This window comes from Ptychodera flava, chromosome 3 (genome assembly GCF_041260155.1).
Source record: "Ptychodera flava strain L36383 chromosome 3, AS_Pfla_20210202, whole genome shotgun sequence".
NCBI classification, from domain to species: domain Eukaryota; kingdom Metazoa; phylum Hemichordata; class Enteropneusta; family Ptychoderidae; genus Ptychodera; species Ptychodera flava.
Genome location: NC_091930.1, coordinates 12,854,645 through 12,879,307, shown reverse-complemented (window position 1 = coordinate 12,879,307; position 24,663 = coordinate 12,854,645). Strand labels below are relative to the sequence as shown.

Below are 24,663 nucleotides of genomic sequence, written 5' to 3'. Positions count from 1 at the left end.
AACTCGGGGCAAAAGTGTATTTTATCATTCTTCAAATTACATTATATCATACCAGTATAATGATGATGCAAATACTGCGATCTGATTGGTTGACATGTGAAAATAATCATGCTATATTTGCAATATAGCACCGTTGGAAGAGGCACAAGCTCTCAGCTACAGAAAAATTTCTTTCTGACTTTTCTCGCCTTAAACCACCTCAGCAAAGGGTATACCAATCAATTTTGACCAGTTCATGTGTTCTCTATTGCTAGTGCACATATGTCGTGAACAGGTCAAAATCTTGCAGTATACCATCGCTGGGTGTGGTTTATTGCTTAATTAGCTAATGAAGACAGTTGTACATTGAGACCTACAGGACCCCTAGTATTGCACAATCCTGTGTTTTGGCCAATGTTGATAAATTTAGGGGGTCATCAACTATCTCAATGGCCAACAATCTGTGGGAAAAATAAAAAAAACACGAGATATCTTTTTTATCATATTTATTTTCATTCAAAATATCCTACACTAGTCTTTCCCAACACATGAACATGCAAATTATACAAACATGTGACAGCAGCAAGAACATATTCACAATAAACATTTGACATCTTGCCTGTGGTGGCGCTATTTCTGACATAACTGTGCATTTGACATCTTGACCTTAGAGGGCGCTATTTCAAGTACCCTCTCTTACATCGTTTGGCCCCAGTACTTTCAAGCAAATCTGCCACGTTTTCTTTTTATCATCATCATCGTATAATATGAAAATTACATTTCTTACTTTGTAGTGCATAAGCTCGGTGAAAAATTACTGAAATTTCAGCCCAATTGTACGAGATAAAAATAGAATAAGCTTCTAAGAAGCATGGCATGATAATTTTGCATGTGGTTGCATTAAAATAAGAATCATAATAAAAGATATCTAATTCATGAGGAAAAACAATCTTGCATAACTATAAACACTGAATTAAAAATGCTGTAGATTGAGTCTTTGAAATAAAATATTGCACATTTTGCTAAAAACAATTTGATCTACAGAAAGTGATAACTTGGTGAGTATGACAGCTAGCGGCAGTGCAATTAAACTCAATAACAGTCCGGAAATATACGGAACATAGAATGTGTCTGATGCCCCTAAAATATCAGTGTGTCACTTATTCGTGTGAGAATTGAGAATATTTAGATAATGGGTGATGTGTGACTTGTATTCTTGTTATTCTGCTTTCAATGGACAATAATAACCTACAGGATTTCAATCACATTCCATTGCATCATTACATGAAGGTAATGTAACTGTTATTTTTGTTGAAATCACTCTGTTGAAAATGACCTTGAATAACTGGTCACATGGGCTAAAATTCAAACAGAGTAAAAATAGTTGTGTGGAACCATTGTTGAACATTTACTTGACCACATATTACATTCATACTGTGGCTGCAGTTATTACAAAATTGAGTATTTCTGGCATTTTCTGGCAAAAAACTGAAATTTGCAGATAGTACCGTATCACACCGACGTGACAATTGCTGTATCTGCTGCTCTGATAGAAAAGCAGTACAGACATGTAAACACAGTGAGACATGATAGCATCTAAGAAAGACCAGGAATATGATCTGCTTGAAGTCAGCAAAGGAGTTGCATGGTTGGAAAGCATTGTGCAGTACTTTGCGCATATTACCTTTGTGAGTAGCAAATAAACAGTATTTGCAAAAAAAAAAAATTGCTTCAGATTTTATATTACATATTGATATGAAATGCATAAAATTTTCCTTGTTACCATGGTTTCAAATATTTGTTTATGATTGGCAAGTGTGGTTTTAAATACATGTACATTGCAACATACATTGTTTCAGTTCATAAATTTGAATAAAAAGTTACATTTGACTTCATTTAATTCTTTATTAATTCATAAAAAATGGAACCATTACCAGTGATATTAAATTCAGCTCTTTAATCGATCTCATTCGGGGTGACCATCTGGCAAACCAGCCACTGCGAAAGGATCAATACGGATCTGACTGGTCAGCTGAAAATAGTTTGGTCAAAGTTGGACTGTTTCCTGAAATGGACAAGGTTGATAGTTTTATTCTCAATGACAATGTCATGACACACCTCAACCTCAACCTTATACATTCAAATAACTTTGATCATGCCTGATATGGGTGTCCAATGAGGTGCCTAAACCTGTTCACCCCCAATTCCCAGTAAACAGGTCCACACTTGCCATTGGTAACAATGGAGTTGGGCCAAACCAAACCAATAAAAGGGTCAATAATGCAAACTTTTAGTTTCTGAGAGCCCACACATTTCTTGTTCATCCCACAAACCGTATCATTGTATTGTTGACTATGATAAGCAATCTTGAAGGTTTGTTGACAATTCTACAGACTGTTTCAAGGTTTTAACCAATACATGGTCACTCCACAAAGAATGACCGTGACCAATAAAACTGATTTTAACGGATTGAAAAAAGACAATAAGCGAGGACAGTGACCTTGTCTTGTTAAATATATTCAGTTACCAGCAATCACTGATCTGTCCAAAGCCTTGCCTCATGATGATATGGACAATTTTACCACAGTGAAACACTGTTACAATGACAGCATAAAGTATTTCACATGTCAAGTCTCTCTGGACAAGGTTTAATTAAGTTGACATCTGTGACTATACACAACTCATCATGAATTCAATCTATGGTTTGGTATGATACAAAATTAGACTTGAAAATATTTTACGACATGGTTATGACTTTATCCTTTGAAAGGAATGTGGGAATTTTACAGAGCTGAAAGCTGAGTTACTATGCTACTTCAATACAGTTCAATGTAAAAAAAATGTTTTTTAAACATAATTCTTTTAAAGTGAGCAATTTTACAGAAATAGGTAAGGGAAATATTAACTGTATAAACCTCATGCTACTGCTATAATTACTGCGTCTTACAATGAGTATGATTTTTGAGTTGATAAAAATAACAAAAGAATTGCAAAATACAAAACAAATATTGCACCACTGACAAAATAAAACTGGCAAATAAACAACAAAATATAGCTATGAATAAATAAGAAATAATTAAATAAAATTTCTGAAAATAAAAAAACTGACAAGCTCACAATGTAGAATTACACTTTTCAAATATGAATACATTACAAGCAAAAATAAATGAAACTCTGTGAAGTGGAAAAGAAATTAACATGACACTGGGACACAGATAATGATTTTAAGTTTGGCATTTAGTCACGTGTTATAATTTCTGGTATTGCCCAATCTCACTCGTAGCGTATAAATTGACACTGTACAATGTTCAGCAATTGTACCATGATTGTTTTTTTTTATGGCAGGAAAATTTCAAACAGCGGATGTGTCAGCTAAGTTGTTGTCAAGAATTCCATTCGGCTTTTGTAAATTGTAAGCTACCGGAACTACCCAAATCTGAAGTAAAACACAATTGAAAACAGAAATTGCTTGTATATGTAACAGCTAAATAATATGCAGATTTGAAATGTTTATATTTTTTGCAACCAAAAACAGTACTTGCCACGTTATGTACTTGATAAAGTAAACTACATACTCTATAAAATAATTAGATAGGCATTCCCAGATCTCTACTGACAATGTTTTTGGTATATAGATTTACAGATAAACATAAAATTATATCTGTGTGGCCTTAATGGCAGGAATTCCTAGCTACATTCTGATCAATGGTCGCCATGGACATTTGTCAAAATGAAGTGGTGTGACCTTTGACCTCAGGAAGATCATGAATTGATGGGGCAGAATTCATGGGATGTTCATTTCCCCCTGTAATCATGGCAACCGCTTCTCTGAAAGAGACATGTCTCATTGCCCTGTCTATCTGTAAAAGAGACTGGGGATTGTTGGATATTGAGAAACACGTTAGAAGTAACACAGCCGTTGAACAACTGTGACAGAGGTTTAGTTGAGTGAGAAAGGTTTATTAAAGTGATCAAAAATGCAACATTCATGTAAGTCTAACTTAACATGTAGAAGTGCCCTTGCTAATTTTATAAACTGAGAACCTAATTCGTGGAATTCGATCAGATTTTTTTTAATTACATCAATGTTAGCTCAAACTGAATCTTGGCTTAAACTGTACAGCTCGCGTCTCATGCATGGGAGATTTCCCGGCAGACAAAAATCTATTAAGTGAAACTGTGACCATACAAGCATGTCGGGCTACGGCGCGGCTTCTTGTCACCTGGAATAAATTTCAACTTGCTGCATACAGTATACATCCGTCTTGGCTTCTACATTTTGCAAATAATAAAAAAAGCCCTGAAAATGATCGCTTTGATTTTTAAAACTCCAAACAAATTTTAACACATTCCATGCATAATATACATTTTACAGTCGCTGACTTCCTGTACAAAATGAGCAATTCCAAATCTCGGAAATGGACTTTTAGCAGTTTCTATGGAAACCATACATAAGACAGCAGACACGATGACAGTTAACACTCTCTACATGGGATGAATTTAGAAGAAATAAGTTTTGATTTCACTCTCTACAAGTATTTCTGTATATCTACGAAAATGATCAAAGGACTCCGTCTACCTTCATATATGCTACAACACTGTCATTTCTACCTGGTCTATGTAAACACACTATATACATACAAAGTGAGAAAAGAAGTCAATACTACAAAATTGTTGCCTGGTTAGATATCAGACTCCATTGCCAGTCAATATATATCATTAATGCCTCGAATTCCCAATCATTTCCCAACAGGATGCTGGTCAGAATGAAATTTCACAAAGATATAAAAAATTCAGGTCTTCTTTTACTTTGGGTATAATCGAGCTGGTTGCGCTCCATGATATAATATTTATTTTTCAATTAAAACCACAATTCACAAATTGGTTGTTGAAATTATCACTGTTGGCAGAGGGTTCGGTGCTCGCCTGGTTATGTGAGTCAAACTCTGTTCTTCTTTGAATGTTCCGATAACATCAATACATTTTATTGCATGTTCTCATCAAGGGTTAAAAATCTTTCCACTAGTGTGTAAATGGTTTTAGAAATCAAACTTATTGACCTCAAAACGAGTCAATATATTCACCTCGGTAAGTCAATATACACTTATTACATTAGTGTAAACAATTTTGCTGTGACCGATTCAGTCAGTTATACTGGAATGACGATAAGAATTCACCCAAGTTTTTGTCTACAAATACAGAGCGTTCACACTGAGATGTACTGCCATGGAATATCAGCTACGAATCGCTGAGTTGACATTACAAAAAGATTTACTGACAAAAGTCAAATATTTGGCAAGTATATTCAACCATGACAGAAGCTTGATGTATAAAGATCACAATTATCTAATGACTAAAACTTTTCTTAAAAACGCTAAAAATCTTGCAGTTATTTCATCAGCATAAAACGTTTCTTGCATTAGCCTCACAAAAAAGTATCATTGATTTAACCTTTGACATTTGACCCCAGAGCGACCTGTGACATAATGAAGGGATCTGACCTCGGTTCTACTTAAACAGTTCATTGAAAGTATGACACCTAACGATACGTGCACCTCTATCGATGAACCAAGTAAAATGAATCATAAAAACTGCTCCAAACACAACATAATTCTGGTCAGCTTTAAAATGCGACTTGCTGTATATCTTACAAAATGCGACCCACTTTATCTTTACCACTGGGACACTTATCTGATCTCTATGAGCGATATTTTTACCATGTTAGTTTAAAGACGTTAAAGCTAGACTCCCCGACTACCCATAGTGGTGTGATACAGAAGAAATTTGAACAAAATTGTTTAAAATTTTACTTCACAAAACACTTGTAACAGTGTGTGTACTAGACTGAAAGATCCATCGCTTGAGGGCGCTCTTTACGCTTCCCCCTGTAAGAGGGGGGTGGGGCGTAGAAAGTGCCCACGAGCAACGGATCTTTCAGTCTACGTCTGTATACTCAAAGTCAGTTATAGTTCTAAGGACTTTCACGGTCTTTTTGATGTCCTAAATTTCAGGGTTACATTTTGACATATCATTCTTACAGATACCATGATTAGGTCATTTCACAAGTTTCGAAAATTTTAGTAGTTAAGTTGTTTTTTTCCCAGGACTTCAAGGACCCAATTTCATTTTCCTGGATCTATCCACTGGGCTAGACCCATTCAAATTCAAGGATTTTCCAAGAGCGTATTATAGACCCTATTGTAACTTGTGTGATTATAATAACCCTCCAAAATTTGGAAAGTTGCTTCAAAATTGAAAGAACAAATAAACACAACTGAAAGTATTTAACAGCCTTGGCCAGATAACACTTCTAATTATACAGTGCAGACTATATACTGAATGGGATTGGTGAGTCATGGATTCATCTAGTATTCACAGAATGGTGTCTCTCATATAAAAAACACGTCACTCTTCACACAAACAATAAAAAGAGCGTGGTCATTTGATTATGGCCGGAAGTGGTACAAAAAGGTTGAGAAATTTCACAAACAGAGCTGAATTGTATACGGTAAGATTGCAAGAAGACATAACTATCAGCAGAACTGAAACCAAGTATTCTGCCAGACCCTTTTTCGGTTGATAAAAGACATGACCTCAGTAGCAAGCTACATCAAAAGAACAACATTTTTTGTAATGATTTTACATCCTGTACAGTGAACACAAAGTTGATGCCCCTTAATTTCTTTCTCAGAAAAAAAGTTATTTTTCAAGTTTCCTGTCATAAAAATCTACCAGATAAAAATATTTTCACGAACAATTGCTCTCACAATTTATATGAAATCTAGTATTGCAGGATGATGAATTCAATGGAACAGAACCTTGCAGATTTTTACACTGTATCGACGATCAATATCTAAACAGAATAGCACTGGTAACTCTTCCCAGCAAAATGCATTACGATATACAAAACTTTTGTTTAATTTATGGTCATCTTCACATCTACTTATTTTAAAATTTTCTATCTCTGATTTGACGCGGACAATTCTTCACATGATTTCATGCAAATAAAGGCACATCCGGAGACAGAATACGACCAAACACGACAAAGAGCCACCGAAAAATAAAGTCACCGATCAAAACAAAGAACATTTACATCTGCTACTTATCTTTCTAGAAAATTCTTTTTCACATCTAAAAGAAATCCGGCAAACACATCAAGTCCAGGCCATTCTCAACAGGACAGACAAAGACTACCGGTATATTTACTATGCAGACGGAATGACCAGAAAAAAAAATCCCAGAAAACGCTGAGATTGTCGTAAGTTTGGCTGCTTTGCACAGCTTTAAAGAGTTACAATGTAAATGATCAACTTTGTAGCATTGCAGAGAGATAATACTGGCTGATAGTCATTGATAAATTATCGCGATGCAATAACTACTGTAGAGGGGAAGGAATACAAAGGTTTATATTTTCAAACTCGTATTAATGTACACAGTCTCACCTACGCTGTTGACTAATATCAATGGACTGCAACAAAATTTGGCTGCGATATGGTAGAGGGTTTAGCATAAAAACTGATTTGGCAAAGTACAAACCGAAATGGTTTGGATATGCTGCAATAAAATATACTGAATAAGGTGGATGCTGAATTTGCAACAGTCACACAACCCTTGCTGCATTGAAATTTTCACTGTTTTGATATTTTAGTGAGGTTACAAAGCATTGCTGGAGAAGATGGGATGGGAGATAGCCGATTTTGTCAAATTTGGCAACAGCCACATTTCTTAAATGCAGGTCCAGATTTCTCTGCTGTGATAATTGAAAGGCATGAGCGTCATTCTGTCACAATCTGGAAGATGTGTCGTTATCAAGCCCAGTCCAAATTTACTCCTGTTACGCAATATTTCATGAACTGCTTGTAAAAATTTACTGGACCTACAAAAATTTCAGATTTGTTTTGACTTGCACCCTGGACATAGGAAACAGAACTGCCTGTGCAATGGTACTGATCCTGATTTCTTTGTTAATAAATACACCATCACATGTGCAATGGTGGCTGTGCAGAAAATCAGACATATTATTTCTGTTTGCGTCAGTTGTTATTTTGGCAGCTTGTCTTCAAATCCCTTGCCATGTAATATTTTTTCAGTTTCAAGACTCACTATCAATTTTCAGTGTTCCTACATGTTAAATTTCTGAAAGTCTTGTTGAAAATTTCGGACAAATATTTCTTTTTGTAAAATAATGATGGATTGAAACATCATTATTATGGACTTTCCATCCCTGTAGAAAAGTGGACTGAATATATTCTTACAAAAAGACAGACATACAGAGAGACGAAAGTGAAAGATTGAAATTTTGGCATAGTCTGTAGTCAAATAGATTGAAATTCAGTAGGAGTGATACGAAGGTACAAAATTAGAAATTCCAACGATTTTCTTTCCGTTGGCACAAAAATTCATTGAGTTTTATGATATTGTATCTTGAGTATGACAACCCATTATCGATTGGCAGAATGCTTGACATCGATAAAAGCTGTTGAAAAGCTCCCCCAAAGTTTTATTGACGTTTGCCTGGTTTTTTTTTAAAGACTTTGTTAAATTTTTTTTCCAAATATCAATTTTCAGTCAAAACATTCCACGGAGGTGGAGAGATACGAAATGTGGAACAATGAAAATATGGAAAAGGAGACCACACAACCTGCGCTGATTATTTCACGAACTTGTATTTTTAAGAGTGAAATATTTTTTCTCACGGTCAACTCTGACACATCAACGTCAACAGTCAAAATCTACAGTCTGTTCTCACAGCATTCATCAGCCCCTCAAAAATCCCAGTGAGTACAGGGCGTCCATCCCTCTCAACAAGTGGTTGTGTTCCTGGGTAATTTGCATTCAGGCTATATTTGGCAAGAGCTTCATCTGCATAAGGTCAAAGTTCGCAACTGCTGCTATTGCTGCTATAGCTGTTGCTGTGTCTACTTCTTGGCGGCAAAAAGTGCTTCTACGATTTCTTGTGAACGTCAAGCTTAGAGGGAGGAGGTGCCAACGTAATTTTAGCAAAGCTGTCCTCCAGGTTTGTAGTGTCGTCTGTACCTGAGGAAAAAAGAAAGAAAGATAAAAATGTCAAAAAGGTTGAAAACCAATATTTCACACCCACAGATAGCATTTAAGGTAGAATATTCCCAGGGCACAGATATTTTGATTCTCAAATTTTACTGTAACAAATCTTTTCTGATCTACCACTTGGCTTATTTTGAAGCTCTTGGAGTAAGAAACATTTTCACCATCTCAGTTTTTCAAAATTAGTTACATTTTCCTCTGTAGACAAGTCATTGACAATGACATAGTCCCCACTTGTAATAGGAGTATTAGTCTTGAGGGGGCAGGGAAATGAGGTCATTAAGAAGTATCACTAAAGTGTATATGTTCAGATCTATGGACACATGGGTCTATGTCATTGTTCCAAATTTGAAACAAGAGGCATGTCTAAGTTATGGTTCTAAATGGGGAAAAAAGATCAAACCTCTAGCTGTATTGGCCAGCCAAGAAATACATATGTGCATAATAAATGAGGTACAAGATGTGACATCTTAAGGTCTACTATCCTATCAAAATTGAAGCGTAAAGAACTTGTGATACTGAGTTATGCATATATAAGCATATTCAAGGTCAAAGGTCATCAAGGTCACGTGACATTTTGAAAAAAAAACATTGTATTGCTAATTAATCCATATATGCCAAATTCAGACCTCTAGCTCTATTGGCTTGCCCACAATTATATATGGGCATAATTAACGAGGTAAAGCATGTGTTGTCATAAGGTCTCCCATCCTACTAAATATAAAGGACATAGCACTTGTGGTTACTTATTTATTGACATAATCGTGTATTTTAGGTAAAAGGTTATCGAGGTCACATGACATTTTGTCAAAAAATTCTATCCTATAGTCTGTCCCATATACTAAAAATCATACATTTACCTCTATTGGCTTGCTCAAAATTAGATATGCACATAATTAATGAGGTACAATATGTGGCGTCATAAGGTGTCCCATCATACCAAATATGAAGGGTGTAGCACTTGTGGTTCCTGAGTTATGGACAAATATGTATATTTGAGGTCAAAGGTCATTGAGGTCACGTGACATTTTGTCAAAAAAATTGTATTGCTAAGTTATCCCTACATACCAAAAATCAGACCTCTAGCTCTATTGGCTCGCTCAAAATTAGATATGTGCATAATTAATGAGGTACAATATGTGGCGTCATAAGGTGTCCCATCATACCAAATATGAAGGGTGTAGCACTTGTGGTTACTGAGTTATGGACAAATATGTATATTTGAGGTCAAAGGTCATGAGGTCACGTGACATTTTGTCAAAAAATTGTATTGCTAAGTTATCCCTATATACCAAAAATCAGACCTCTAGCTCTATTGGCTCGCTCAAAATTAGATATGCACATAATTAATGAGGTACAATATGTGGCGTCATAAGGTGTCCCATCATACCAAATATGAAGGGTGTAGCACTTGTGGTTACTGAGTTATGGACAAATATGTATATTTGAGGTCAAAGGTCACCAAGGTCACGTGACATTTTGTCAAAAAATTGTATTGCTAAGTTATCCCTATATACCAAAAATCAGACCTCTAGCTCTATTGGCTCGCTCAAAATTAGATATGTGCATAATTAATGAGGTACAATATGTGGCGTCATAAGGTGTCCCATCATACCAAATATGAAGGGTGTAGCACTTGTGGTTACTGAGTTATGGACAAATGTGTATATTTGGGGTCAAAGGTCACCAGATCACGTGACATTTTGTCAAAAAATTGTATTGCTAAGTTATCCCTATATACCAAAAATAAGACTTCTAGCTCTTTTGGCTTGCTCAAAATTACATATGCGCATAATAATGAGGTACAATATGTGGCGTCATAAGGTGTCCCATCATACCAAATATGAAGAGTGTAGCACTTGTGGTTACTGAGTTATGACAAATATGTATATTTGAGGTCAAAGGTCATTGACATCACTTGACATTTTGTCAAAAATATTGTATTGCTAAGTTATCAATACATACCAAAAATCAGACCTCTGGCTCTATTGGCTCGCTCAAAATTAGATATGCACATAATTAATGAGGTACAATATGTGGCGTCATAAGGTGTCCCATCATACCAAATATGAAGGGTGTAGCATTAGTGATTACTGAGTTATGGACAAATATGTATATTTGAGGTTAAAGGTCACCAAGGTCACGTGACATTTTGTCAAAAAATTGTATTGCTAAGTTATCCATATATACCAAAAATCAGACCTCTAGCTCTATTGGCTCGCTCAAAATTAGATATGCACATAATTAATGAGGTACAATATGTGGCGTCATAGGGTGTCCCATCATACCATATATGAAAGGTTTAGCCACTTGTGGTTACTGAGTTATGGACAAATATGTATATTCGAGGTCAAAGGTCACCAAGGTCACATGACATTTGTCAAAGTGTCTGAGATATCTGCGTGAACGGATGGACTCACGGACTGACATGACCCAATCTATGAGCCCCCTGGACTTTATCTGTGGGGACTAAAAACTGTGTCACTGCATCCTTTTTGCAATATGAATACGATGAGAAACTAAATTTTTATTTATCTTGGGAGCCTATGTACTGCCTTATACATGGGAGTCTATGGACTGCCTTATACATGGGAGTCTATGGACTGCCTTATACATGGGAGTCTATGGACTGCCTTATACATGGGAGTCTATGGACTGCCTTATACATGGGAGTCTATGGTCTGCCTTATACATGGGAGTCTATGGACCGCCTTATACATGGGAAAAATAATCGCAATCATACCAATCCATATCCAATAACACTAGGTCAAAATTTGTAAGACAATAGTTGTAAACATAGACACAAAACAGCACAGAACAGACAGTAAATAGACGGTACAAACAAAGTCAAATTCATGAAAGAAAGATATATGGACCTCTGGCCAAAAGACCAAGAAGTGATGTCAGGTGTTTCGAAAATAGTAAGCGCATCCTGCCCCACATGTGGCACCCGCCATATATCAATCACATATTGAGTCTATGGTCTGCCTTATACATTGGAGTCTATGGTCGGCCTTATACATGGGAGTCTATGGTCTGCATTATACATGGGAGTCTATGGTCTGCCTTATACATGGGAGTCTATGGAGGTGAAAACTAAAAAGTCCTCTACCACGGCCAAATTTGATCGCATTGTGAACAAATCGACGTGCATCTGTATGAGGTATGGTACTATCCTTGTACCAAGTTTGAACGAAATCGCTCCAGGCGTCTCTGAGATATCTGCGTGAACGGCGGACGGACGCACGGACGGACGGAACGACGGACGGACGCACGCACGGACATGACCAAACCTATAAGTCCCCCGGACGGTGTCCGTGGGGACTAAAAAGCGGAATGGCAGCCATTTTGAATTTCAAATACCAACAAACGTAAAATGTCAGGTAATTTGTTTCTTTAGCACCAAATTTTGCACCGTGATCCCTGATTTTTATTTTTTATTTGGTAAGAGAATGGTTGAAAGTTTCATCTAGGAAAGTTTGGGCAAAGGTTTATGTCTTTTACTTTTGAGGCACATACTACACCTCATTCATGTGCATAAAAATGTTTACCCAGAAAGATTGTCAGCAAGACCTCTTTATAATTATATACTGCCAAATGCATTCACTTAGCTCATATGAAACTTTTGAAAGTCTCTGAAATTTGAACTGGTATATCAATGTCACAAGAAATCCTTATCCTGTAATGTTCAAACATATTTAGCTTAAAGCTCCACCAAGATTGATATCCATTATAAGGTAGGACAAGCCTTGACAGTGAAAGACTTTAAGTATTGCTCACACTTTCCTACAGGAAGCTTTCAATCATTCTCTTTCAAAACGAAAATTAAAAAACCGGGGTCACCTCGCAAATTTTGGTGCTAGAGAAATTTACATAACTGCGTCTCTAAAATTCAACACTGATAAAATTTAAAGCTAAATTAAGTATTGCAACGCATAAAATCTGCATTCAGCTGATTACGACGTTGATTACGTTGCTTTCAAGTTTCATTTTTTATTGTGGTAAAAAAAGAAATACAAAGACATCACTGATGTTGAATGGACACACCTTTGACACTCTTATTATCCACATGCATAGTGACTGAAATGTACAAATTTTGGAACACCCCTACCATTTTCTATGGCAAGGCTGGACCTATGTACTATAGAACAGGATTGAGAGGGTGAACATCTTAGAACCATGGTAGCATTTAAAGAATGCAGCAAAATATATATTTATTCTGAACGTCGGTGTGAAAATGCCTTGTTTACCACATTGGGGTAAACTCAGTCGGGGTGATGATCGAATGATACTAAATTTTCAAAATGATACTCAAACACAGAAATTCCAAACATATTCATAATGCAATGTTGGGAAAGAAAAACAGAGAACAAGATCTTGACGACAGCATGCAAGGGTTTTTCCATGTTGCTTGCTACGAGTTGGTTATGCTGTGTGTGACCCACTGACCCAATTGCTATAAAATACATTTTGTGGGACAGAATGACAGTACTAACCATAAACCCAGTGTGACATCTGATAAATAATACCACTACACATTGATTGTATGCCAGCCAGTCTGTGAATTCATTGCTTTCCAGGGACCCTCCCTGAGCCCATCACTTCATGCAAAACAACTGCTAGGGACCATCTCAAAAACATACATTCAGAGATTCCCTATCATGATGCCTTTAACAATGTTCATTTAGCCTGCCGCTTGTGGGGGCTTATTTTGAAGTTTGCAGATTAAAAAATATTCACTGGCTAAGTTTTGTGAAAATCAGGAATTTTATTTTCTCCCATAGAGATAACACAGGGATGGCGGCCATTTTGAATTTTAAATATCGGTAAATACTGGGTTGTTTTTCTAGAACCAAAAATTGCATGGTGACCCCTGATTTTTATTATTTATTTTGTAAGAGAATGGTTGATAGTTTCATTGAGCAAAGTTTGAGCAAAAGTTAATAAAGTCTGTGTTCTCCCTGAATAAGGTAACAGGGGCGTGGCGCCCTCTTGTAAATTCCGAGCGCCCCCTTGCCAGAAATGAAAAATATTATTTTTTTTGAAAAATAAACAATAAAATATACGGGAAAAAGTTGACAGTGATTTACAAGCAAATGCAAGCGTGATCGTCGATCCTGCAGGCTGCAAACGTAATTCTCATCGATCTTGCAAATCTCGCGAGTTTGTGATGTCATCCGAGATCATAAGCCCATGTGCAACTCATCGATGGCAGCCATGTTTGCATGGCTCAGGCCGTAACGTATCGTTAGCCACGGTCCCTCCATAGGGACCGTGCATTAGGTAACCGACTTTATGGCTGAGTAAACATGCCAAGGAGCTTGAGCCGAAACAAGGACAGCAGAGTACACTGAAGTTTTTATAGGAGGTTAGAATTTCGCTTGTGTATTCCTTCCCAAAGCAAAACGACCTATTTTTAGGCTCCGCCGGAGGATGAGAACACGCGAGTGCTATGGTGATAATTTTGACATCGATGAATAAATGTATGTCTGTCGCTAAGCTTATGTTTTCGTTTTCAAAAAATGTAATCTTCATTGGAATCACTGAACTGGAATAAAAGTTGTGGAACACCGTCTCAGATTTCTTTTCCTTTGAGTTTTTTATACGAAAAAAATCTGAAAAAAATACTCCCCAAGTGCTACCAAATAACACCATTTTAATCTCTGTTTTTCAAAAGCTCCAACGGCAGGAGGGGGGACACCCCCCTCCTGACCTCCCCCCGCGACCGCTTACGCGGTCGCCTGTGGTGCTTCGCACCACGTCTTCGCCCTCTTTTAAAAAAATCCTGGGGAGAACACTGAAAGTCTTTCATTTTCAAGGCGCAAACTACCTTTGAAAGGCATTGCAATGGGTGAAACATGATGGAGAACAAGATGTATACATTTCAGTGTAGTCTACCGGTAGAAATCTAAGTAAAAGTATTTTATGTTAGGCTCATCCCAGTACTGGACAGCTCTAATATTTAAGATAGAGCAATCTTATAACAGACTTGACACTGACAAATAGTCTAAAGAGTTGACTGTGATACGGCAGGCCATTCATAATGATGTACAATTTGTCAAAAGGAAGTTTTGCTTGCGAAAGTGATGTTAAGTTACAGTCCCATCAACGTGCACTTTTCATGCCAAGTCCATTTCTGATATATACTTGTGTGATTGATCTGTTAGTGAGTGTGCTTGTTGTATCCCAGGCCCTGGACAGTCTCCATGAGAGTAGCAGAAAAATCACACTCACATTTGTTTAATAGGATGTCTTAAATTGTTTGGTCTGCTGGCTGACGTCTGCTATGCAACAGTATTTGAGGTCAAAGGTTACATTCCTGATGGTTACTCTTGATTAGCAACAGAATATTAAGCCATAAAATAAACTGGCATTGCATGATCAAAAGACGTCGGAAATAATTTCCAGCCACATAATGGTTTTGAATTTATACTCAAGTTTCACCCACAAGTGGATGTGCAGGTCAACAAGAAGTATATGGAAGTCATGGGCCTTACCCTTCAGCGTGATTGTGAATGGGTGAGTGAAATACTGGACACTAGAATTTGACAAACCACGCGAAGACACACAATGCTCTTTATACGCCTTGGAGCACCAAACTACTGAAAAAAGTGTTAAGATTGTCTGTGCTTATCAGGTTTAATCCTGAGGGGCCAGAAAAATTAAGAAGATCAGAAGCAATGACCCACAGACTGCAGATTACATTGATTATTATCATCACTCATAATGTTCATTACTATTGTGTCTCTAAGTCATGAAATACATGGACATTTATCCAAGTTAAACCTGATTGGCGGGAATCTATAAATAGAGTTTTAATCCCAGAAATTGGGTTTGATTTTAGGTGAGGATTAAGGGCTCCGCTGTCTTTACTTTTCCATTGAAATTTGTCTTTCGGGCATAAATTTGCTTCAACGCATTATTTTACTCATGCAATTTTTGTTGTGATAATTTTGGACCAAATGGACATTGCATTTCATTGGCTACAGATTTTTATCAAAATTTTTGCCAAAATAGAAAAACAAACAAAAAAACCCAAAAACTATTTTTTAAAGGTGACAAAAATTGATTTCGGCTCCCCAAGGGTTAAAAAAAGCTGTCAATGTTTATTATATCATACCTTTGTATTTCCTTGCTGGTCCTGATATATTCTCTTGTTTGATTTCTTTGATTCCAGTGACTTTCTCACGATATTCAAGCATTTGTGTCACGAGGTCTGGTCTGCAGATCTTCTCGAGAGCATGCTCCAAGTAGTTAAAGTTATCTGTGAATTGGCAAACAATAAATAAAGTGAAGTTACATTTATGTTTTAAAACAAATTATAATGTTCTCAAGAATTCCATGGAATATTCTTGTATTTCTATATTTGATACTTTAACATTTCATATTAGAAATTATATCATACAAGTATATTGATGGTGCAAATGCAGCGATCTGATTGGTTGAGACGCGAAAAGAACCGTGGTATATTGGCGATATACCACGGCTGGCATACGCACGAGCTCTCAGCTTGAGCAAAACTCCATTTATGACGTTCAACACCAGAATTTCAATATACTGTTATGATATAATAGTAATAAATCACACCCAGCGACGGAATACCACTTGATTTTGACCATTTCACTTCATATATGCACTTGCTATCGCTCGTGCATATACCGGTATGTCGTGAACTGGTCAAAATCTCGTGGTATACCATCGCTGGGTGTGCTTTATTGCTGAAATATATCTATTAACACTTTGAACTCTGTTCAGGGGCAAAATTGTAAATGTGTCAGAGGTCAATCAGTGGTCAGAGTTCAAAGGTTAATGTGCCGACTGAAACAAAAAAACAGCTGTCAAATGTCCACTGTAGGCCTTTTGACAGGTGTAAATCATAAATGATGTAATCGCATAATTTATGGTATCTGCAAGGTGTCGTTAAAAGTATTAATATATCACATCTAGGGCGCGTTCAATTATCCACCCTAGCTCACGCATCCCTTTGGTATACTTTACAGATTCTGCAACAGATATGTCATACTTTGGGAAGATTTTTCTGCATCAGGTTAAGCCTTACAAGGAGCGATTCATTTGCATACATATATGCCATACAACTCTCTCAAGATTTCTGAACTCTTGAAACCGCTATTACTACGTTCACACTCAGGCAGGCCCAGGTCCACCTCTGAGCCTGGTGCAAGAGTATGACACGAAAACAAATTTGGTCCGCATTCAAAATGTATATGAATCTCCTGCTTTTGAGTTACTAAATCTCAGATACGCAAAGCTCAACTGCTTGGGTGTCAACTGCACTCAGGGCCGACATATCCATTCACATGTACACAGCTAATAGGGCCCTGGTCTCATATCAAATTTGTGTTGCCTATGAGCCCAGATCCCTCATATTTGTAGGCTGGCCATGGGCTGACATACATGTAGTGCAGCAGTCATATTCCTGGTGTTTTCAAACCAGAGCCGATCGACTCAGAGGTGATCTAAAACTCTGTACAATGAACATACCATATAGGACAAAATAGGCACATTCCAGTAAATACAATTTTCTTGCATCTTAGAGAACACTGTTGCATTAATTGCAAACTTATATTACACAAGTTGACTTCTTCAGCCATGTTGAATATAGCATATGGCATATAATAGTTAGTATCACCATAATTTGTGGATTTTTATGCAAAAACCCCATAAGAATACTTCAACACATTCCTATTATCCTAATGAAGAATTCTAGTTATTTTACTTGTCTGCCATTTTGGAAACTCCAAGGCATTGGTCTAGCTGTGTGCGGTTTGCTTTTTCTCTCTTCCTTGGAAAACTCCCAGTTTGATGTCACCCATGGTGCCCCCCGGCACTGAGAGAGTAAGTTAATTGACTGAACCCCAAGATGTGAGGTGAACAGAGAGACCTAGCAACTGATGATGACTATGTGTGCGTCTCACTGGGCAGGATCCAATAAACCTCAATAAGATTAAAATGGAATTCTATTCAAACAAATTACTGAATTTTTTCCTTGCTTGACTTTTTTAACAAGAATGCGGCATGAATTTCAGTTTGATATCACCTTTGCATTTATATGTTTTGTTTTTCTGAGAAAAGCGGAAAAGGTAGACAAAGACTGACTGGAAATGGGAGAATGAAAATCACATTTGACAGGACTCGATAGGATTCTACAAGTCAGCCCTTTGAGTGCCAAAGTCAATTTTTTTCACCGTTAAAAATATTCTCCAGTCAATTTTTTTCAGATTTTTTTCAAACTTTTGATGAAAAGCTGTAACCAATAAAATGTGATGTCCATTTTTATCAAAATTATCAAAAAAATTACATAAAAATTCATAAAAATCGGTAAAATGTTGAACTATAATTTTGGTGGGAAAAATTACAGCGTTGACAAATAGTTAAAACGTGATGTCAGCTGCCAAGACAGTTCCTTGTGCAAAAGTGTGTCACTTTGCAAGTATATGGAAATGTATATTTAAATTTATTGGTGAAATAGTCTTATCAGTGACCGAATGCCAAGGTCACAATAGTGTCTATCATAAACCACTGTGAAGATATAGTTGGTAACAGTTGGTAATACCATAGACAGTAGAGGGGGAACTGTCTATGAATTCAAAGATGTGAGTCATTTCCTGTGCACATGGTCACGGTTGATTTGAAGTACTGACATTTTAAAGGGATTTCTCTATAGCATTGTTTGATAATTTCCCGTTTTTATTTGATAATGCATGATTTAAGGCTAATAAAAATTCATCGTCGATAATAACTTACTATCAGTTCATTTGCATTATCAAGCAATTCTCATTGATATCATATACTGTGCATGAATAATACATCTATTCAGGAAATGGAGGACTACCTTTGATGTTTTCATGTAAATCTATGTGAATTAATTCTTCAACTGTTTCAGGAAAATGACATGATGTGTACACATGATGAAATTAACTTGACACAAACACAATTCCAGTGACTGGTCCTAGACATGGATACTTAATCATGATAACAGAAACATAATTGCATATTTTCCCCTTGTAATAAAGTTGTATCAAGACCTTACATGATTTTGATATCAAATGCAGTAATTGCTCCCAAACTATGTAAAAAAAGGTAAAGATTGGTATGACAGTGTGCTTCAGTTCAAGTGGTGGTTTTTGCGGTCTCCGACTCAATTGCTGGTATCTGTATATCATTGATACACCATTTGTTCACTATGAAGAGACTGGTTCGTCCCTCTGAATACCAGAGTAACACGAAGAATGCTTTAAAATCTTGAAAAAGTTTTGTTCATTATGGAAACTCATCTATGTTAATTTGAGGTGCTTCAATTTCCTGGTGATCATATTACCATCTTTATAACAACTAGTGACATCTGACACTACAGTCATACTTTGCAGAATTGATTTGAAAAGTAAAAAGCTCTACCCCCTTTCTGAATAACCAGTGTCTTCAGGCCAACAAGCAAATTGGATCTACTAAACGTTTTGTTATGTCCGAGGATTCTTGTGTGCCCTACGTACCAAAAATGGCGACATTTACACAGATGCAATCTGAAAACTCTGTAGATGTTTCAGCTGATTCTGGCCATTACATTACCAAATTTTGCCTCATCTTTTTGCATTTTGGCTGAGAATTACTAGCAGTAATACACAAAGTTTTCAAAAGATTAAAAAATAATTTTTCAAGACTCGCAGATGCCTCTGTGTTTCTGTCACTGCGGTGAAACAAAAGTAACTCAACAAAAGACAAAAAAAACCCCCCACAAAACTGAGATAAACAGTTCTTAATTTTACACAATTAGATCACATACTTGCAACAATTCCCTTTCACCACCATGGTTTGTCCCAAATCCATTGTTTTCTATGGTAAAGTTGGACCTGTACACAGGGAACTTGGGGTGAAAGGGTTAAAAGCTTCCTGTGGCAGATTAGATGAAATACAATACATAGTTTTTACCTAATGTCATGTGAAGCCTGTTATGAGCAAATGTAAACCAACACTCATGACTTTCTGATGTAAAAAAATTTTAACAGAAAATTGCAATTGGGTCGATCAGAATAGTAAAAAAATTTTCTTGTTGATTCTGTGCATTATTCATTGGCGACAGAAGACAAGGTACACTGAACTGCGGGAAGCAAATAGGATCACATGTCTGGTTATTAGTAGGCACCTAGATGAGATCGACTGCTGCTATATTTACCTGGATACCAAGGGTTCTGTTCAAGTACTTGCAATCACTGGGCATTGAGAGACTCTGGGTGCAATAAGAATGCTGCAAGATTAATATTGACAGATCCTGTCTAGATCCTAGAGGGCCAGCACATCTAGATGAAAAACATGTTATCGCAACGCTGGGACTCATATCATTAACTATCAATATTGTACGGTATTTGCCATTTATTTGGGATGCAGTTAATACAAAAATGGTAGAGATGACTCTCTCTTTCCTGTAAAAAAAGCTGACTTTTTATCACACTATAAATACCGTACTGGGTATATGAGTGGTGCCTAAAGTGGAGAGATCAGGGTAAAGATTGCTGATGGATGTTTTAAGATTTTGGAAATCACATTAAGTATTTTTCTTTCAGACTGTATTTATTTGGTATTTGCCTTAGACTTACCAGGGTAAGTCATTTTCTTGACAAACATTTCGTTTACTGATAATTGGACTGAAAACTATTTTTTGCTACTAAAAAATACATTAAATATACTTAGCACATGAAGTGGTTAGCAGATGACAATTGGGAAACCCTCGCAACATTTGGGCTGTTCCCTGAATAATCTCTGTCGCTATATCAATAAATACTAAAGTGAAATCACTTGAGAACCCTAGTAAAATTACTTGGCTTAAATATCGTCTGGGAAGAATCTCCCTCAAGGACTGATATTCAGACTCCAATTGTCACAATGGTGTACTCATTTTAGAACCTGGACAGGCAAATGAAGATTTCAAAATCTTGTTTTTGCACTGAAACTCAAAATCCTCATCTTTTCCTGCGTAGTTTAGTTACGGGTAGTATATGCCTTGAAAGTGATAGAATTAAACTTTTGCTCAAAATCTCCTTGATGAATCTTTCTCAATCATACTCTTTCAAAATTAAGAACAAAAATCAGGGGTCACTCGCAAATTTTGTAGTACAGAAACAAATTACCAATGGCAAGATTTAACGACATTTGAAATTCAAAATAGCTGCCATCCCTTTGTTAATTCTATGGAGAAAAATAAAAATTTCGATTTCTGAAAATCTAAGATGGTAAACATAATACACCAAGAGGTTTAAAATAAGCCCCCACAAGTTATAGATCAGAAAAGAATTGTAAAAGTTTGAGAGTCCAAATATCTGTCCCCAAGGCACGTTCTACCTTAACACATGAAATAGTGGCACATGTACCGGGTATTTACATCTCAGATGTAAGCAAGTTTCAGGAAGTTTGTTTTTCTATTACCAAATTTTAAAAGGTGACCCGTGATTTTAATTCTTGACTTTGAAAGAGAAGGTTTTATGAAAGAGCATTTCAGTAAGACCTTAAAACCTTCAGTTTTTAGGTGTGTATTACCGATTCCTGGCGAAAAAATGGCTCAACTTTCTTCATTGCTGATTGATCTGAATTAGAATGGTCCTATTTTTAACCAAGCGCATATTCATGATGGTTGGCAAAACTGAATATAAGGCCAAATAAATTGATTTGTTTCTGGTCACTGCCCGCATTGCTTCAAAGTTTCCTGTTTTTCATCACCCCTATGGAAAAAAGGAAAAATGTATCAAATTCCACCAAAATACAGAAAATTTTTAAAAAATCATGTCGCCGCATCATTTTGCTACGTGTCAATGACCAGAAACAAACCTATCTTTTTTTTTGTCATAACATTGCTGACACCATTCACAGTAAACTACATGGCCATGGCCAACAAATCACTGTAAACATGGATGTTTATGTAGACTTTTTATTGCCATGGAGAAATATAGAACACTGCCAACTAATTGCCTTCTGCATCAATCAAAGCTAATGTTATTGCGCAAGCCAATATCAATCTTGAGAGTGCCACAAAACATAATTCCAACCAATATTTGAAATTCAAAATGGCTACAATTCCCTCGTTAACGATGTGGGAAAATTTCAATCTTTGATGTTCAAAAACCTTAAGACAGTGAAAATTGTATTTACAGTCAGGAGCTTTAAAATAAGCCCCCACAAGTTGTAGATCAAAAGATTATCACTCTGTTTCCCGAGGCCCATTTTTCCTACAGGTACCTTAACTTTTTAAAATTATTGCAACTTTACAATATAGGCATAAGTCTGTAAACTTGATTGTGATTTTCTTTTTATGAATACTGAATTCAATCTTTGTGAATGGTTAATCTGATTTTCTTGTTTTTGATGGCCGTTATAAAGGTATGGTGATATTCAACCAATAGAATGGGTAAGGGAACTGAAGTTACATCATTAAGCACAAAATCCTGTCTAAATTAAATTCAGTGAGACAGGTTGGCATTTGACAAGTAAGATTATCCCTGCTTTGCAGCAAGTCATCTTGTCACATGCCAGACACACTGGGGTGATGAACCTTGTATATCAAGTCCATCGCCGAAAGGATAAATCCCATCATGGCTTGCAGCAAGTGGCTGTCCCTCACTGACAACGGGAAAGCCTATTAAACTGTGTCAGGTGTAAAGTGAAGACACCTAGTGCATAAAAACCCTTCCAGTTAGTTTTGGACGCAACCATGATATGTCTAGAAATAGCAATGATATCTGACATACCCCAGGTATGCTAATCATATATGTGTGATGCTTGTACAAAACCAATTTACTGGCCATTTAACCAACTCTGAGACTTGTAAACATGTATTTGGGAAATGTCAGACCCTGTACTCTGAGCAGCTTGAAGGTAAACTGTAATTTGAGATATACCGGTACACAGTTGTAAAATATTAAGATATGCAGAGTAACTCATACTTATCCACTTACACTGTCCATATTAACAGAACAAACATTTCTTGATGAAAAAATGTGAATTTTATTTTTAATCTAGTTTGTTTCACTGTCATCCGATACACAAAAATTTCTGTTATTTATCAAGTTTACAAACCAAAGAAGATTTTGTAAAATATGGAAATCAGATATTCACTGTTACATGTATAACTGGATTAAAGTACATAAAAAATTCAGTAGAAATAAATGAACAACACGTTAAAAAGCAATACCTTTAGTCTTTTTCATTCATTGTTCCTCTGCTGGCTTTAGATCGTCATCGGAAACTCTTTTCCTTTCAGACCATGTAACTATAGTAACAACAGTGATTTCTATGACAGACCTGTGGTTACTAGGGCAACTGAGAGTTGGGAACTACCGGTAGGAATTGGAAAATCAATAACGTCTCTCTTGGTTACAGACACTTAATCTATTAGACATTCAAAAGCGCGGAGAACAATCATTTTCATGTTTTGATCACAAAGGCGCTACAAGTTAACGGACGGCAATACCGGTACACCAACCACCGACTTTGATCCAACCACAGTTTTAGCATTTTCTTTAATGAATATAACATTGCCTCTTGCCTTTTACACATTTTCATGGATGATACACGAAGAAACTCAGTCGTTGAAAGGCAAAACACATTTGCCGCAGTTTTCAACGGAATCCAGTTAATTTTTATCCATAAAAGTGCATATACCCGGTACCAGAACACCTGAATTCTTGCCTGATAACTGTCTGTTCTTTGAAAAACAAGACGCAGATAGTATCATCCACAGCGTTGTTTTTGTCAGTATCTTTTCCTTTTCTTTCAAATCTGACGTACTGCTATCGCACTGATAAAACGTAGAGATGCACTTTGGCTGCACACTAAAACTGCTTTCAACAACTGAACATGAATCAAGAAGAGGTTGCCATTTGACTTTCAAATATTTTTCAGAAGAAATCATCATGTATATAGTTTTTTGTTTCTTACACAAGTGTAACATGATAATAATTGTATAATTTAATGCAATTTAAATATATAAAGTGTGCAAAACAAGGATGCCAAATGATAACAGTAAAATACCTTACACTACTTCACTTTTTTCCTTTGACCAACATGCTCTAATTTAATCCTGATAGCACAGTTGAACTTTGTCTCTATAAGGCCAAAAAAGAAAAATAAATTGTGCTGTTCCGATTACATGGTTTTCAAAAATAGGGTAGGTAGGTCGGTTGGAATTTTTTTGTCCAAAATATTTTTATTTTTAAATATGCACTTTTCAGGGGTTCAGGGCGATCAAATACTGGCCACAGCGTTTCCAGAAAAATGTATTATACATATAAAAGGAATTACTACAACATAAAAGACGTCGTCGTTCAAGCAAAAATCAAATGCCAGGTAATGAACACGTGATTTTACAGGTTTTTTCTTTCTTTTTTTACTTCTGTGTCCACGTAGCTCTAAAAAGCTTAGGGTCGGCAGGCATATAATAGGGTACCGGTAGGTTGGGTCATCTGAACAGCACGATTTCTTTTCTTTGGCCTAAGGAGAAATTAGGATGATAATGCTAATGGGAGGATTTTGCATAACAGTAACAACAAATATTACTTGCGAAAAACCAAAATATCATACTTTCCCACTGCTAGTGGTAAATGGGACATGATTTAC

At 36.4% G+C, this 24,663-nt stretch overlaps 2 protein-coding genes across 2 annotated transcripts in view; one reads left to right on the top strand and one right to left on the bottom strand.

Annotated features, from left to right (window-relative positions):
• The window catches only part of LOC139129573 (hormone-sensitive lipase-like), a 377,850-nt gene that overhangs the window by 25,870 nt on the left and 327,317 nt on the right, over positions 1–24,663 (top strand). The window lies entirely within an intron of this gene.
• LOC139129576 (astrocytic phosphoprotein PEA-15-like) overlaps positions 471–24,663 on the bottom strand; it is an 82,432-nt gene continuing 58,239 nt past the window's right edge. Inside the window, exons 3-4 of the mRNA XM_070695220.1 lie at positions 16,163–16,306; positions 471–9,015 (exon numbers count right to left, since the gene is read on the bottom strand). Coding sequence (XP_070551321.1) covers positions 8,924–9,015; positions 16,163–16,306 — 236 coding nt within the window. The 3' untranslated portion in view covers positions 471–8,923. The remainder of the gene's footprint in view (positions 9,016–16,162; positions 16,307–24,663) is intronic.